General features: G+C 39.5%; 1 protein-coding gene across 1 annotated transcript; it reads left to right on the forward strand.

Annotated features, from left to right (window-relative positions):
* The first annotated feature begins 3 nt into the window (after positions 1 to 3).
* On the forward strand, positions 4 to 16,719 carry LOC5512609 (alpha-mannosidase 2x). The gene is made up of 27 exons (XM_048724901.1): positions 4 to 225; positions 1,909 to 2,226; positions 2,959 to 3,103; positions 4,762 to 4,933; positions 5,254 to 5,387; positions 6,268 to 6,441; positions 7,342 to 7,427; positions 7,528 to 7,628; positions 8,050 to 8,182; positions 8,714 to 8,758; positions 8,832 to 8,883; positions 9,154 to 9,223; positions 9,431 to 9,511; positions 9,811 to 9,993; positions 10,614 to 10,716; positions 10,900 to 10,967; positions 11,527 to 11,605; positions 11,687 to 11,773; positions 12,518 to 12,754; positions 12,964 to 13,086; positions 13,351 to 13,401; positions 13,498 to 13,623; positions 13,892 to 13,966; positions 14,130 to 14,271; positions 14,570 to 14,706; positions 15,116 to 15,415; positions 15,892 to 16,719. The coding sequence occupies exons 1-27, from the start codon at positions 106 to 108 to the stop codon at positions 16,042 to 16,044; spliced, it is 3,495 nt and encodes a 1,164-aa protein (XP_048580858.1). The 5' UTR covers positions 4 to 105; the 3' UTR covers positions 16,045 to 16,719.
* Positions 16,720 to 17,425: the final 706 nt, after the last annotated feature.

Here is a 17,425-nt window from a genome sequence, read left to right on the forward strand (position 1 = left end):
CTTGGCTACTAAGTTCCCGTAGAGTGTAAAAAACTCACATTTTGTATTCGTGTCCAACCATCTAAAATGCTTGTTTAACTTGTACATAAATTTATTTTTATAAGGATGAAAAAATGGGTAGCCCTTCTCGGCGGGGCTATGTTTTGTGTTTTGTTTTTCTCAATGTACATGGTAGTAGATCAACTAGGCAAGACACCGAATTACCAAGAAGTCTTCAATAACCAAGTGAGTGAAATAAAACCTTCGGGTTAATTTTTAGTGCAAGAGAAAGATTTGTATAGTTTGATATCACTTTCAATTTATAAGGAATACTCAAGTGATTACTGGAGATTTGAGCAGTTATAAGCTAACTGTTGTCATTGGATAGTTTGTAACAATGCGAACCACAATACAGCTTATAAGATATCATTTGTTTACACGTGGAACGTAGTTTACCAATTTGCTTTGCCCTAAGAGCTTGCTTTTTAAGGCTGGTTCTCACGAGGGACGTAAGCGTAAGGGAAGATGGAAGCGTAAGAGTCTTATGTCGCATGAGAACTGGCTCGACGTAAGCGCAAGCATAAGCACAAGAAGAACAGGAAGTTTTAATAATATCATGTCTATGCTACACTAACATCATGTGAAGCATAAGTGGAACATAACCATAAATTAACCGATTAGTAGAGGAGGTATGGACACTAGACTATGAACTGAGCATGCGTAAAATCTCGCGCTTTCGTCAAGACGGTTCTCACGCGACATAAGACTCATGTGCTTCCGTCTCTGCTTACGCTTACGTCGTGAGAACCAGCCTTTAGATAACACAACTACTCAATCACTGTACTTGCGATGTAGTTTATAAAACATGCTTTCAGACATCCCCTTTAATTAAGCATACTAAATAAATTAACTCATTTTAGATGCCGACTATAAACACCAAAAAGCTGCCCTACTTTTAAAACAAAGGCGTTAAGTGTTTACACATTGTAGATATTAATACTGTATTTTTATTGTATACTATGATGTGTGGGATACTTGCAATGTAGTTTATAAAACATGCTTTCGGACATCCCCTTTAATTAAGCATACTAAATAAATTAACACATTTTAGATGCCAACTATAAACACCAAAACACTGCGCCCTACTTTTGAAACAAAGGTGTTAAGTGTTTACACATTGTAGATATTAATACTGTATTTTTATTGTATACTATGATGTGTGATTTTGTTTTGCACTTAATTAATTAAACTTGCTTGCTAGAAATAGTACAAAAACATAAAGCTATACCTACAATAAGGTTTTAAAATTCCATGTACTGTATATTATTGAAACAATATTAATAGCTTGAGACTAAACACTCTATTTATTCTAGTCCAGGATTATAAGAAAAAATTTGAAGAATTCATTTTAAAATGGAATGATTTTGTGTTTGTTGTTGTGAAAAGTGAGTATGATGAGGGGTGGGTGGCCTTGCCTGGCATTCCTTCTGCTCACTTTCTCTGAATAATTGCCCCTTAATCTGTACTTCAAGTTTTGGATGACATTTGTTTATTGCAGACATATACTCCTTCTGCATTAAACAAATTGATCTCACCAATGACTTTATAGAGAAACTATTTCAGGTCAAGAAATATCTTAAACTTGCAATTAATTAATTGGAAAATAACATAACTTTTAAACAATGCTGCCTGATCTGGCATTCACTTTGGGTCACTCAATATGTTACAAGCTTTACTCAATATCTCCGCTAAGTGAAGTTAGCGCTGGACTTAAATACTGTAAGGAAGGGGATTCTTTTTGGAAAGGAATATTCGGAACGCTTAAAGTCTTTTTATTACGAATGTGTGTCAACTGCTTTTATATCAGGCATGTCCTCATCTAGTCAATGATCAATAATTATTTTTAAATAATTGCTTCTTCTGTTGCAGATTAATAAACATCTTAAACTTCCAATAGATCAATTAGAAAATGATATGAATCAGCTAGAAGGCAACTTGCGAATATCAGGAAAAGTCATCAACAGACTTCAAGTTGCTGTTGGAAATATTGGGAATGGAAGAACAATTAGTAATTTTACAGTTGAGATGCCAAACATACCGGGAAAAAACATTTTTAAAACTACACCAAACTTAAGAACTCACAAACCTACACATAAACAAGATGGGGGAAAGCAAGCAGATATTGTAAAGTCGGATGATGGTTGTAGCTTTTCAAGGGCAAAGTCTTGGCAAGGAGCTGATGTTAAGGTACAGTATGATGCATTACAAGAAATAAGGCTGATGTAATGAAAAATTGCAATCTGCATTATTACTACTTTATATAATGAAGCCCCATACAGTAGTATGAGTATATGTGCATTGGCACCCTTTTCTTTTGAAAAAAAATTCTCAAGCTTTTCCTGGGAGCTCTGGCTCGTAGCGTTAGGTAATTTAGGTAAGAGAAATATAAAGAAACTTACCATCTCTCGATGGAATTTTAAACCAAAAGGTTAGTGGCTTCATATGCTGACCTTCTGTCACAATGGGCCACCTGTGATGTATGAATTATAACCTTTGTTGTGCTATGTATGGTATGATTATAGGCTTAGTTTTGTACTTAATGTACTACTTTATTATATAACTTTTGTTTACTAATGTGCTACTGTATGGTATAATTTCAACCTTTGTTTTGTACTAATGTGCTACTGTATACTGTAGTACTGTATAAATTATAACCTTTGTTTTGTACTAATGTGCTACTGTATGGTGTAATTATAACCTTTGTTTTGTACTAATGTGCTACTGTATGGTGTAATTATAACCTTTGTTTTGTACTAATGTGCTACTGTACTGTATGGTGTAATTATAACCTTTGTTTTGTACTAATGTGCTACTGTATGGTGTAATTATAACCTTTGTTTTGTACTTATGTGCTACTGTATAGTATAGTTATAGGCTTTGTTTTGTGCTAATGTGGTGCTATATAATTCCATTGTTCAGATGCTTGACATGATGGATGTGATGCCGTTTAATAATCCTGATGGCGGGGCATGGAAGCAGGGATGGGATATCAAGTATAGTGAGGAGTCTTTCAGGGAGGACCCCCTTCAGGTGTTTGTGGTGCCGCATTCACACAATGACCCAGGTACAGCAGAGGCTGCAGAACTAGCAATTGTGTGCCTGTGTTTAGAGGAGGGGGAGGGGGGGGGGTGGAGGGAGGGAGGGGACTGCAGATAATTTGAATACAAGAGTGTTCGGGTTATTATCTAATTATGTTTTCACACCAACTATCTGGCTGCCCCAAACTATCTGCCTGCAAAAAATCTAAAGAACAGTTAAAGAAACTGAAAATTGATTGAAAATAAATAAATTCTTTAAAGATTATAATTTAAAAAATGCGATTGAGAATGGATAATTCCAGAAAATATCCGTGCCCCAACGACTGCAACATACAGTATTTTGGAATTCCGAAAGCATGGGGAGGTTGCAAAGTATAGATTTCCTGTGGTGTGGGAGGTTGAGACGGGAATCCGAACGGAATTTGCATCTTACCAAGTCTTTAACTTTCTAGTTTGACGCACAGGAAGAAACTAATTAGCATCCAAGTGTAAGAAAGTAATTTGGAATCTCTCTTGTTTCTACAGTATCTAGAGTTTTGCTGCAGTTTTTATCTCTGATTTGTTTACGAAAGCTTCAACAACTAAAATGTATGATAACAAAACACGCGTAATCGCGATCCTTGGAAAAAGTAGATTGGAAGCAACGCCTGGGACTATTTTTATCTTGATCGGGATACCTATATTGTTCTCTCCAGTTGGATCAGCTGCACCTAAGGTGAATGGCTTTCAAAAAGAAAAGCTTAACTGTGAAGACTGCATAGATTGCTGTTTAAATCTCTGTTTCTCGCCCGTAACATGTCTAGAATGGTTTAGAAACAAAATATAAACTACTAATAAAACTGAAGCAATGTCTTGCAATCTCGCCTGTTAGGGCTCAAAATAAGGTTTAGCCTGCATAGCAGCCGTTTGTTTGTTTGTTTTATGTAGCACATAGTCTGTTAGGATTTTGGGATCTATACAGTACAGTAGATCAACCAAGCCCAAGCAAAATTTGTTTTACTGGCAAACTAAAAAAATCAAAGATCCTGATTGGCTCGGCTCTGTTTGTACAATCAATCGAAAACTCATGGCCAGCCGTTGGCCGTCTTGCTTTCAGGCACTTTCGCATTGCTAAAACATATACTGTATAACTTTTAGTTTGTCGCTCGTTTGATGGAAACAAAATCTTGAGGATCACTCACGACATGCTTGAAGATCCAGCGTACTTTGCCACAAAAGCTTTACAGGAATAAAAAAACCCAACCATTTCCGGAGGGCGGGGGTGTCTTGCCAAGAGATGGAAATTCCAGAAGCATGGGGGGTAAGTTAGTTTGGAATTTCTAAAGCATGGGGAGCGCTGAGCGTTTTGGAATTTCCAGAAACATTGGTGGGGGGGGGGGGGGGTAAAAACGAAGCCTCCCGTTGTGGGGGTACAGATATTTTCTGGAATTACCCAATGTTTAATTTACCTCACTAGAGGACTTCTTTTGGGAAGCCAAACAAAGTGCAAGTGATTCGAAGTTAGGCGACTTGAAACAAATTTAAACTCGATCTTCAACGTCTTTAAGAGTAAAATAAGTCAACAAAAATCGAACACCAAATATTGAACACAAGTTGCAGTTAGAACTAAAGCTTAAGACAATTGTTTGGGCCTAAATTTCCTTTGATCAATAATTTACAAACAAATTTTGCTTTTCTTTTATAGGCTGGATCAAGTCTCTTGACCAGTATTATCAGACACAGACTCGTCACATCCTGGACAACATGGTAGATTTTCTAGCTGAACACAAAGACATGAAGTTCATCTGGGCAGAGATCTCATATTTTTCCATGTGGTGGAAGGATGCTGATCCACATAGAAAGAAGCAGGCATTGAGGCAAGGATACCGCAAGCATTAAAAAATATGAAGGGATATGGTCATACTAGCTTGCGTGCATATTTGAAAATATACAATAGATACACTAGCAGACAAAGGTGTAGTAAATGTCCCTTTTCCTTAGGTAAAATATACCACCACCCACCTTTACCCCTTCCAATATGGTTGCTCAATACATGCTTTCTGAGGGTTCCAGTGATTTTTTCATGGGAGGAAAACATTGACTTCTGTAGCAATAGGCACAAGTTTTAATTGACACAGCAACACATTTTGTCTAGCATTGTACTCTTGACTGACTTTTTGTTGTTTTTATTCTTTAGTCAAATCAAGAGTGGACAGATGGAACTAGTGACTGGAGGGTGGGTGATGAATGATGAAGCCAACCCCCACTTCTACTCCATGCTAGACCAACTGATCGAAGGTCATCAGTGGATCAAAAATCATCTTGGCCCAGGTGAGAAATGCCCTATATATCATGTTGGACAAGGTGAGAAATGCCTTATAAATCATCTTGGCCCAGGTGAGAAATGCCTTAAGAATCATCTTCACCCCAATTACAAATGCCTTAAAAATCATCTTGGCCCAGGCGAGAAATGGCTAAAAAATCATCTTGGCCCAGGTAAGAAATACATTTAAAATCATTTTGTCCCATGTGAAAAATGCCTTAAAAATCATCTTGGCCCAGGTGAGAAAGGCCTTAAAAATAATCTTGGCCCAGTTGAGAAATGCTTTAAAATTCATCTTGGCCCAGGTGAGAAATGGCTTAAAAGTCGTCTTGGCCAGGTAAGAAATGCCTCAAAAACCATCTTCGCCCAATTGAGAAATGGCTTGATCCCAGGGTACATGCCATTAACCAGGGTTTGAAGCAGAAAGTGGTGCTTTTTTTTTTACAATGAATTAGAATAAACCAATCACAGTATTGTGATACTATTGCATAGGTGTTGATTAATCTTAAAAATGGGGGCATGTGTAAAAAAATAGCCTCATGATATTTCTAGTAATTGTGATCACACCCCTGATCTGACATTTGACTGCAATGTCAAGGATGGCCATCTGTGTTATTTTTTATGTCAACGTTTTTGCTGAATGTGTAAGCAGTCAAAAAAGATCATAAGCAAAATACATAAGGAGATTCTTTTATAAGAATATCTAACTTTTGGTGGTCAATAGGGAGGGGGGGTACAGTATGCTCCCATTTTACCTACCCCTATAATACTTAGCCCCTGTGTCACATTCCTTCCTTCATAAGTGGGGTTTCATTACAGACTCATCTCAAATGATTAGTCCTTAAATTACGGAAGTTTGTTGACTTGCTCACTCTTGTTTACTACTAGACATCAAGCCTGTATCCGGCTGGGCTATTGATCCATTTGGCCACACTTCAACCATGCCATACTTGCTGCGACGCATTGGCTTCCACAGCATGTTGATACAGCGCACCCATTACCAGGTCAAGAAGCACCTTGCCAGGGAGACTAACCTGGAATTTATGTGGAGGCAAATCTGGGGTATGTACAATTAAAAGAGCACACCACATGACGATCTTAACGGTCAATGGTTCAGTCTGTCAGTCAAGCAGTAAGAAGGAGGGATGAAGAAAAAATGGCAGTCAGTTGAGGAGACACTAGGTGTAGACAGACAGGGAGATGGATGGGTAGACCAACATATACAATTAACATACAACAATTAAACTAATTCTTTCTTCTACACAAGAAACAGGGATTAAAGGTTATCAACTCCACTACAGTTTTAAAGACATTCTGCTCTATTTATTTGCATTACCTTTAGATCATGGATCCAGTACTGACATTCTCTGCCACACATTACCTTTAGATCATGGACAGTACTGATATTATCTGCCACATATTACCTTTAGATCATGGATCCAGTACTGATATTCTCTGCCACATTACCTTTAGATCATGGATCCAGTACTTATATTCTCTACCACACATTACCTTTAGATCATGGATCCAGTACTGATATTCTCTGCCACATTACCTTTAGATCATTGATCCAGTACCTGATATTTTCTGCCACACATTACCTTTAGATCATGGATCCAGTACTAATATTCTCTGCCACATTACCTTTAGATCATGGATCCAGTACTGATATTCTCTGCCACAATATTACCTTTAGATCATGGATCCAGTACTGGTATTCTCTGCCACATTACCTTTAGATCATGGATCCAGTACTGATATTCTCTGCCACACATTACCTTTAGATCATGGATCTAGTACTGATATTCTCTGCCACACATTACCTTTAGATCATTGATCCAGTACTGATATTCTCTGCCACACATTACCTTTAGATCATGGATCCAGTACTGATATTCTCTGCCACATTACCTTTAGATCATGGATCCAGTACTGATATTCTCTGCCACACATTACCTTTAGATCATGGATCCAGTACTGATATTCTGTGCCATATGATGCCCTTCTACAGCTATGATGTACCACACACATGTGGCCCAGATCCAAAGGTACCTCTTGCACGCTGCACGCTGTTGCACTGTTTTAATTTTAACTTAACTTTTTCAGACAACAATACTTATATATAAATTTCTGAACTCATCCATGCAGATTTGTTGCCAGTTTGACTTTCGTCGCTTGCCAGGTGGGCGTGTCACATGCCCTTGGCGTATCCCTCCAGTCCCCATCACTGAGCAGAATGTGGCAGAAAGGTATAGCAACTGGTAAACCTATCGTAGTTAGGCTAAGACTCAAGGATAAATACAAACCAATTAGATCATGTACTGTACACATATGCAATAGCCATGTTAGTTAGGCAAAGACTCAAGAATAAACACAAACCAATTAGATCATGTACTGTACACATATGCAATAGCCATGTCACAGTCAACACATCCCTATCATCTTTTATTGATTTTATTGAATTAATTTTTGATTGGGCAAAAGTTTTTATTGAGTAATGCTGATGTGAGCACTATGGCATATTCACAACCACATATTATCCACCCAGTTCTCCTGATCTCAATCCTAGGACACCATCATACATCACATAACACAGTACTTATCCTAACAGTAACATAAGTGGGTAGATAGTAAAGATACAATGCTTAGTCGACACCCTTCTCTCTCTAGGGCAGCTATGCTGTTAGATCAATACAAGAAGAAGGCAAAACTCTACAAAACCAATGTGGTGTTGATCCCATTAGGAGATGACTTCAGATATGATCTAAAGATGGAGCCTGCTGCACAATACGACAATTATCAGGTGATCCATAGCATACATACAGTAAAGTGAAATGACCACCAAAACGAGTTGAAATATACTCATATCAACCAACAGGCTGGAAAAGGGGGACTAATACAATCAAGTCAAATCTCAACACTTATGTGCAGTCACCCTTTTAGCTGCTCTGGAGTTCTGCTAGTTACTGGAGCTCAAGTGCTAGCTAGCTTGATGAGTCCAGAACCGTTGCCAGAGAGATCTTATGTGCTGCACCCTAAATCCTGTTTATGAGCTTTTATAAATGGGCTCTTTTGTATTAAGCTTATACTTGAAAGAAATCATCTGCATACTATTTATTAAAAAAACATGCATATGGCAGTTGGGAAATGGTTTGTTCTATGACCAAAAGAAACCATGGAGTACCCAAATATATAATCCTACTAAAATTATATTTTTGAAAACAGAAAAAAAAAATCAAATGGTTATCCATGTGACTTTATTCATACTAGTACTGGTACTAATTAGTACCTGGTATATACTAACAAGTTGTAATTGAAATCTTGTCTTTAACAGAAAATATTTAACTACATCAACTCTCATCCAGAAATGCATGCACAGGTATGTTAATATTATGTAAGTATTTTGATATTTTTTTATTTGCAATGCTAAAGCACTATATTATTCATTCTAGGCACAATTTGGTACCCTAAAAGATTACTTCCAGGCAATTTACCAGAAGACAGGTAATCTACATTTCAACAAGTCTTGCATATGTAAATCTTCACACCCACCATCTTGGTCACTCCAGTTGCCAGCACTTATTATCACAACCATTATCTTTAATGATGCTGTCAACTTAACAACATAATCAACACCAATTCATACATTTTTCTTTTTACTACCATTGTCATCATCATTATCATAATAATATCTTATCTCTGATGTACATTGCAATATCCTGTAATCTATCATCATCACCTTTCACTTACATAACTGAGTGTTTGTTGTTACAGGTACAAATCCAGGAGAGAGGCCACCTAACTTTGTCTCCCTGAGCGGAGATTTTTACACATATGCAGACAGGTAATGTTCCTGTAATCCCCATTGCAAACAACCCCAGTGCCTTTTACAATACCATGTCATCCCATGTGCACAACTGCAACAGGAATGATTAGCTTTATTAAACATTAGATTAAGGGATTTGGCGCTGCACCTTACAGCATTCTGAACATGGTGTTCAAACAGCTGCGACTAACAAACCCCTTAAGCTGTTTTTTTTTTCATTCACAGAGATGACCATTACTGGAGTGGCTATTACACCTCAAGGCCCTATTACAAGAACTTGGACAGAGTTATGGAAGCACACCACAGGTACAGTATTTGATTATTTTTTTTGAATTAAACCCTTTCATGGGTATGATCTTTTAGGGTACCAAATTGTGCCTAGAATGAATAATATAGTATTAAAAGATTGGACTTTTAAGTTGCAATTAATCTATGATCTATGATAATCTATAATATTAATCTATGATGTAGCCTTTATACATATAATGTTACCAAGAAGGCGTTTTCTGACTTGTTTGAAAGCAGAAATCAGGCAGCTGCTACCTCTTGCGCTTGCTTTTATGCTTGCGTTCCAGTAACAGTCAGGGTGCTTATCTGTATCGTAGGGGTGCAGAGATGTTGTTCTACCTTGCCCACTCTCATGCCAAGCGAGCGGGAGTGACACACTATCCTGCAGACAAGCTATCACAATTGCTGACAAATGCCAGGCGTAACATGGGATTGTTCCAGCATCATGACGCCATCACTGGCACAGCAAAAGACTTTGTCGTAGTTGACTATGGCAACAGGTATCCGATTTATTGGAGATTTATCGACATTTAAACATTTGTCAGACAAGACCAAATTAAGAATACTTGTATGTTTATTTAGGTGTGTTGATTGCTATCTGGGACTATCATCTTGCTGACAAATAATACCAAAATGATACTGTATTCTTAGTAGCCCCTTTTGGAAGTAAATATCGATGCTAAATGGAACTATCACCTTTATATGAAACCTTTTAATGACGTTGGCTATTTGGTTTTCACAAAGACAAGCTGATTTAGCTATTTTACATTAGGCAGTGGCAATTTTTGTTGCGTTGCGATTTTAAAAAAAAGTAGTCCTTCCCGTTCTGCAACTTGAAAATTCAATTTTTTGTTGTGTTGCAAGTTGCAGGAAAAGTAAAAATGTTTTTTACCCAGGAGCAGGACCAAGAGTTTCTACCAGTAGAATTGTTTTTACTTTTGGCAACATTGTGAGAAGAATTTCCCTGTGTCATGTTTCTGCAACCTGATTTTTTTTAATCGTCATTGTTGCCTTGCGAGTTGCAGGAAAATAATCCTTGTTTGACATTGCTTTTAATTTCTTGAACAATATCCATTGGTGGCTAACATGTCTTCTTTACGAATTTTGTTGCTGTCATCAGACTGCACAGGTCACTTCAGGATATGCAGAATGTCATGCAGGAGTGTATGCAGTTTCTCCTATCGCCAAATAAAGCACAAGAACCAAAACACATCCTTAAGCCGGTAAGGCCATTATAACTAATTTTCAAACGTTATGATACCATAAATCAAGCTTCAGTCACAATGTGTCCATTGAGTTGGATCATAGAGCCCTTTGGTTTCCCCTTTTTATCCCTTTTTTTCTCTAGCCAAAAAAGAACGAGAGGGAAAAGTTTTACATAGACAGCTGCTTACTTTTATTTCTAGGGAGAGGACAGATCTGCCCAAGATGCTAACCCGATCAAAGAGGTCATCATCTTGTCTTCCTCTCCAAGGTGAGTGTAGTACAATTAGTAGTACAACAACATCAGTAACGTGATCATCATGAGCAGCAATAACAACAACTACGCAATCATCAACAACAACGAACAACTTCAATGTAATGTAATCATCAATAACACCAACATAATCATCATCATCAACTATGACAACAACAGCGTGATCATCATCAAGAACTACATGTTCACAAGGAATGAACATAGTACCACACTCTGCAAATGATGGTTGTCGTAAGTGTACAATCTTGGTGAGTTTGTAAATGAAATAAATAATAAGATTTAATGCCACATATCAGCCATACGTAAATGATTAAAAATACAAAACACTGATTTAGAATGCCCATCTTAAAACTGAAGAAAACAAGCTTTAAGTAAGCCCACATACTGTAGTTCAACAAGTCAAATTCAGGGCCGAGAAACAGAAAGATACTCGCCATGACTCCACCGGGAACCAAGCCTATACGCTGACGCGCTAACACACTGAGCCACCTTCCAACCTCCAAGGATGCCTAGCTTCTAGTGATAAAGCTAATGTTTGATTGTTCTGCTGTTGAAGGAGCGTGTATGTCTACAATTCCTTGCCAGAGCAGAGGGAGCAAGTCGTCAGTCTTTTCGTCTCTGACCCACTTGTTACGGTAATAGTGTAGTCTATAGTTTGTGGCAATTCAATGTACTGTTGTCAGTTCTAATTTAACGTATTTGGACTTTTTATACAGGTCAGAGACAGTAGTGGGGATGTTGTTATCAGTCAAACAAACTTGGTATGGGATGCAAGGAACAAGATTTCATCAGTGAAATATGAGGTGAGTGATATTATCTTTTGTGTTTTTGAATCGAGGATAAAGACGATGATAAATAGTATTATTATGGCGCCGTTGATTGAGGGGGTGATAATGATGATAATGGTGATGCTACATAAGTCCGAAAACCATCAAGATCAGGTTGATTATTAAAATAATCAACCTGATCTTGATGGTTTTCTCTTAAAAGAGAATGCTCACCACCCAGATGTTATAAGGTTCGGAAGATTGGAAGGTCGGCTCAAACTAAAAATAATTAAAACACTTGAAGACGATACTGGCCATTTAAATGCCGAAACTAACCCCATTCCTTGAGACCAAATCCTGACTTTGAGTGTGATGTTTGTGATGATTATTGCGGGGAGGAGTTGAAAGAAGACGGGGGTAATTATAATAGTTGTCATCGGGGCTGCGAAGACATTTTTCTGGAATACACGCACTTTCATTTTAAGACACCCACCTATTTTACTTTTAAATTTATATAAGATCACAAAATCACATAAAATAAGATCGCCACTCTCCTGGCTGATACATGAAGAAATATCGATGATTTTGTTGAAGCTCATATATGAGGTGGTGGTGGTGGTGGTGGTGGTGGAAATGGTTATGATGATATTGGTCCCCACTTCACTAGATTATATAGTGAAGAGATTTATTATCTAGATTATCTAGAGTTATACTGTAGATACTGCTTTGTTCAATACCTCTCAGAGCCTCTGAAATAGTAGTTTGTTAAATCTCTCGTAGCTTCTATTCGTCGCGAGTGTGCCACCATTAGGTGTCGCGGTCTTCAAGGTCAAACTCGGCTCAGTGTCAGATGCTCATAACAGACCCTCCAGAGTGACCTCCTATACACGAGATACCCTGGATAAGCCAACCTCAGAGCACTTTAACATCGAGCTGCAGGCTCCCGGCTCCGAGGTGCTAACGATGAATAACCACCTCATCTCCGCTGAATTCGATAGTACCACAGGCATGCTGAAGGTAGGTTAGGGGTGAAGGAGGGGAATTAGAAGAAAGGGATGGACACACAGCCATTGTCCCAGAGTCTAGAATAACGAGAGCAAAAAGGGAATACAAGTGCGATTGAAATATTTAATGCCATGTTTTGTAAGTTAAGTAAGCCTCAGTCAAACTATTGACAACATCTGCCAATACTCTCTATTTTCTCTCATCACTTTGTCCCTCATTAGAGTATCACAACAAAAGCTGACGGGTCCCGCGTGAATGTTGACCTCGAGTTTATGACGTATGGAACCAAGTCGTACGGTGATCGCAGCGGCGCTTACCTCTTTTTACCGGACGGGCCGGCCAAGGTACTGGACACTTTTTTTCTTAAGAAAACCCCTAATATTCTTGGAAGCACCATCTTACCACTTTATGAGAATACCACATTCTTAGAAATGAGCGTCTACTTCCTTTCTACCGGCCAAGGTTCTGTATTTTCTCGGAAAAACTGGTATCAAACACCACATGACCTCCCTAGCTTCTTGGTGTTTCTCTTGTTTCGCCACTTTCTTATTCAGTATCACATTCTACAAAAATTGTGTAATACTGACAAGCGTTATAACTATTAACAGCCCCACACGGTCCCTGCTCACACTACAGTGTTCTTCACCTCGGGCAAAGTGGTGAGTCTTCACTCTACCGTACCATATTATTTATACAAGAGGTTGTCTAATTTCACTCCACCGTACCATATTATTTCCTATTTCACTTTTCCATAGATGCAAGAAGTACGAGTAGTATTACCGAATGTTGTGCATGTTGTGCGGCTTTACCGCACGGATGGGCCTGAGGGTCACTCTCTCGACATTCAGAACACAGTTGACGTCCGGAGTATGAACAACAAGGTAAGACGAGCACGGGACGTTTCCTTAGAAATACAGAACAAAGTTGACGTCCTGGGTATAAACTATAAGGTTAGCCGGCCATCAGCCAACTCCTTAGACATACAAAACACAGTTGACGTCCGAGAATGAACAATAAGATGATACTACCACAAAGCCAATAGTACGGTTTATTCTTGGGTAAAAATACGCACAAAAGGTCTTTTTATGACGATGAATGCGCCGACCAAATATGTGTATTTTTGACTTGATGACTTTTGTTTCTTTCTAGGAATTTGTGATGCGGCTAAGAACAGACATTCAAAACAAAAACCGAGAATTCTACAGTGACCTCAATGGCTTCAGTGTGAGTGTTAAACCTTATGAACCATTGTTAAAAGTGGGAAGCAAACAGCGTTTGCATTAATTCACAGCAAAAAAAAATTACAGTACAATATTAGTTAATGAATTCTCGTCATGTTACATAAAGGCATTTCATATTCTCTAAGACGTATCAACTATCCCTTTAGTATCAAAGGCGCCGCACACTTGACAAGCTGCCTATTCAGGCGAATTTCTACCCGATGCCGACCATGGCTTTCCTCGAGGACAGCAACCACAGGCTTTCCCTGCTCTCAGCCCAACCAAACGGCGTGGCGGGACTACAGACAGGTAATTGTACCTGCGTTAGGCAGATTGTGTTGCAGCTGCTGCTGTTGTATTGTTGCTTTCGCTCGTGTTGTTGCTGTTGCTGATGCTGTTGTTGTTGTAGCTGTTGTTTTCGCTCGTGTTGTTGTTTTCGCTGCATGTTGATGTTGCTGCTACCATAAATGTTTGCAATATCGGCCTCCATGACTCAATCTTATGTTGGTCTTCCCTTTAGAGTAGCGTGTCTACTGTATTTCTTATCCCTGTCTATTGTCGTCAGCTGGTTTTACCGAAGCCTCGTATTCTATTCCTTTATTCTTAGGTATGCTGGAGGTAGTGATGGATCGCCGTTTGCTACAAGACGACAACCGAGGCCTTGGTCAAGGGGTCACCGATAACAAAGAGACGCCATCACATTTCCGTCTCGTACTGGAGCGATTCCAAACCCCAACACAACAGGTAATCTTACGTCGACAAAAAGCCCAATTTCGTATAAAAGATCACATCCAGGGACGCGCGGTTAAGCGGATCTAGGATTTTTTAAGATGGGAGAGCTGGCACTGAAATCGATTTCTTTTGGCGATACTTTTTCTTGTTCCTAAATGTAAATGGTCAAGAAGACACTTACTGAAGTCACGTTTATGATAACAATAACGTGCTTTCGCTCTTGATACAGATGAGCATATACTTAATATACTTACTGTAATTCTTGAGGACGATTATAATGGATTTTCATGATGACATTATCATGTTTTTCCTGTTTTTGTTGAATGCTGAGATGATAAAATAGATAATTATTATGATGGTGATGATGATGATGATGATGATGTTTTCTGGTAGTGCTAATAGCGATATCTCCTGTCCGCAGAATAAACGCCCAGATCTCGCCTTCCCGTCCCTGCTTACCCACCTCTTGTCCCAGCACCTCTTGCATCCTCAGTTCATCTTCCTGGCCAAACCCGACGCCGAGGATACTGCCACAAGCCTGTCGCCTGGCTTCACAGGTCTGCAGTCCCCGCTGCCGTGCGACGTGTCCCTCCTGATGCTTCGCTCAGTGCTTGAAGGCGAGGAGGAGAAGCCATCGGGCGAGGCTCTGATGGTGTTGCACAGGAGAGGATACGAGTGTGGCTTGTCTAGCAGCTGTATAAAGGACGCTAGTGGCGGCAAGGTAAGTGAAGTCGTGATGGATAAACTTTCCCTTCATTTTGCGCCTATGCGCAAAAGGGGGGTGAAAGTAACCGCGTGGTGGTGACCGCACATGTAATAATAAGCGCGAAAGAGACGCAGATGGTAAAAGACCGAAAAGGAACTTCACCCGCGCATAGGCTTTTACGTCTCCCCCTTCTTCACCGTCTCCATTTCCTTTGCTAGTGGAACCGTTGACCAAGCCAGAGCTAGGGTCCCGTTTAGTAGAGCTAGATACCTGTATAGTTTCGAACAAGACACAGGTTACTGCGCCAGTACTGACGGTCTGCCCTTTGCCTTACATATCTCTTTTGGCAAAGCTTCCAGTGAAATTTATGTGGATACGTATTTTACTGAAATTCCTCGTATGTTAGCCCAATATAGAGTCTCCAAGCTCTTGTTTCTTTTAAATTCAGGCCAAAAATATAATAACTACCGATATCATTTGTTTTGTTGTAGCTAAAGCTCGGTGAGCTATTTAAGGATCTCCCGATGTCTCAAGCCACCCGGACATCCCTCTCCATGCTGTACGACCAAGGTGTACAGGACCCCACCACGCCCATCTCTCTTGACCCCATGGAGCTGCACTCATATCGAGTCAAGCTCAGCTGAGAGGGGTACTCAGGCGGGCCGGCACCTTGACTGTTGGCTGGACACGAGATGATAAGAATCCGACACCAGGCTGCACACCACTGCACGAAACCCAGATTAGCAGCTAATAGTTTCAATAACATAACTGTTTAGCTGAACCGATTGAAGAAAAATATATTTGAAAATGGGATTCCCTGTAAATACATTTCATACGCCTTAAATGGTATCAACGTACCTATAACCGTTTATGTTTTGAATGGATTGGTTAGAAAGGGGAAGGGGGAGGGTGTAAAAATTAAAACCTATGGGTAAGATTTAATGGACATAGTCACTTGTCTGCAGCATTAAAGTTACAAATCTATTCCTTGTAATGTTAGAAATTTGAGGCTGACGTGTGCATCCGAATTAGAGAAAAAGGCGGCTGCTTAGGGGTATGAGGAGGGATAGAGAAGCTACGAAATACCCCCTCGCGGTATTCATGTTATATTTCTTATTCGTAGAAGGAAACATGTTTTTAAAAACATGTTAACATTAGTAGCATTAAATGCAACGTAGTATTTTAGTTGTGGTTGCCGTCTCATATTGTATTCATACAAATAACAATCTGTTTATCCCACTAAATCTGTCTAGCGGTAAACTAGAGTAAGAGCTTTCATTCTTAAAAAAATAAATAAAGTCACACTTGTCTACAAGGTATATAAATTTTCGTGAATCAACGTTAAAAAGGACGCAGTGAATTTCATTGCAAGGACGAAATGCAAAAAGAGGGAGAGGGGCAGGGAAGAGGGACGGGGGAAGGGGGGAAGGGGAGAGGGACGGGGGAGAGGGGCAGGGGAGAGGGGCAGGGGAGAGGGGCGGGGGAGAGGGGCAGGGGTGAGTGGCGGTACAGCCAAGGTCCCCCGAGAACAAACATAGTCATAGTCCTTCCTTGAGGACAGAAATCGCTAGTTCTAGTCAAGAATCACTCTCGCTTTCTCTTCCATTTTTATCCACAAAAAAAAAAACACAACCCCTGACAAACTTGAATATCTCACTGACAGAAGTGTTTCTGTTATTTATTTTTTAATTTTTGATAAAATTGTTCAATACCTCGGGAATGTCTCTTACCTCGCGCCAAATTCGATTTTCCACAACTCTTTGCAGCGCGTGAAACCGAGGATAAAACGAACTTTTCCATCTTGTTTCCAGTAGACCGTTTTAACGATGTGCGCGCACATCCAAAATGGCACAGACTGGCGGGTTATAGCTGATCCAAAATGGCCTACGAAGTGTTGTTTACAAAGCAATAGCGGAGTTTTCACATTCCCCTTTGTCCGCATTCTGGATCAGCCGTGGTACGCCAATCTGTGGCATTTTTGACCAGCGCAACATCTTGAAAACGGTCTGTTTTGACGTCTGACCT

Source organism: Nematostella vectensis, chromosome 3 (genome assembly GCF_932526225.1).
Source record: "Nematostella vectensis chromosome 3, jaNemVect1.1, whole genome shotgun sequence".
NCBI classification, from domain to species: domain Eukaryota; kingdom Metazoa; phylum Cnidaria; class Anthozoa; order Actiniaria; family Edwardsiidae; genus Nematostella; species Nematostella vectensis.

Excerpts from the sequence above, each read along its gene's own strand:
- LOC5512609 (XM_048724901.1), top strand. The coding sequence starts at position 106 with ATGAAAAAATGGGTAGCCCTTCTCGGCGGGGCTATGTTTTGTGTTTTG. Across the intron at positions 9,224-9,430 it reads TTTTACACATATGCAGACAG|AGATGACCATTACTGGAGTG; the intron begins GTAATGTTCCTG and ends TTTCATTCACAG. Across the intron at positions 9,994-10,613 it reads GTAGTTGACTATGGCAACAG|ACTGCACAGGTCACTTCAGG; the intron begins GTATCCGATTTA and ends TGCTGTCATCAG.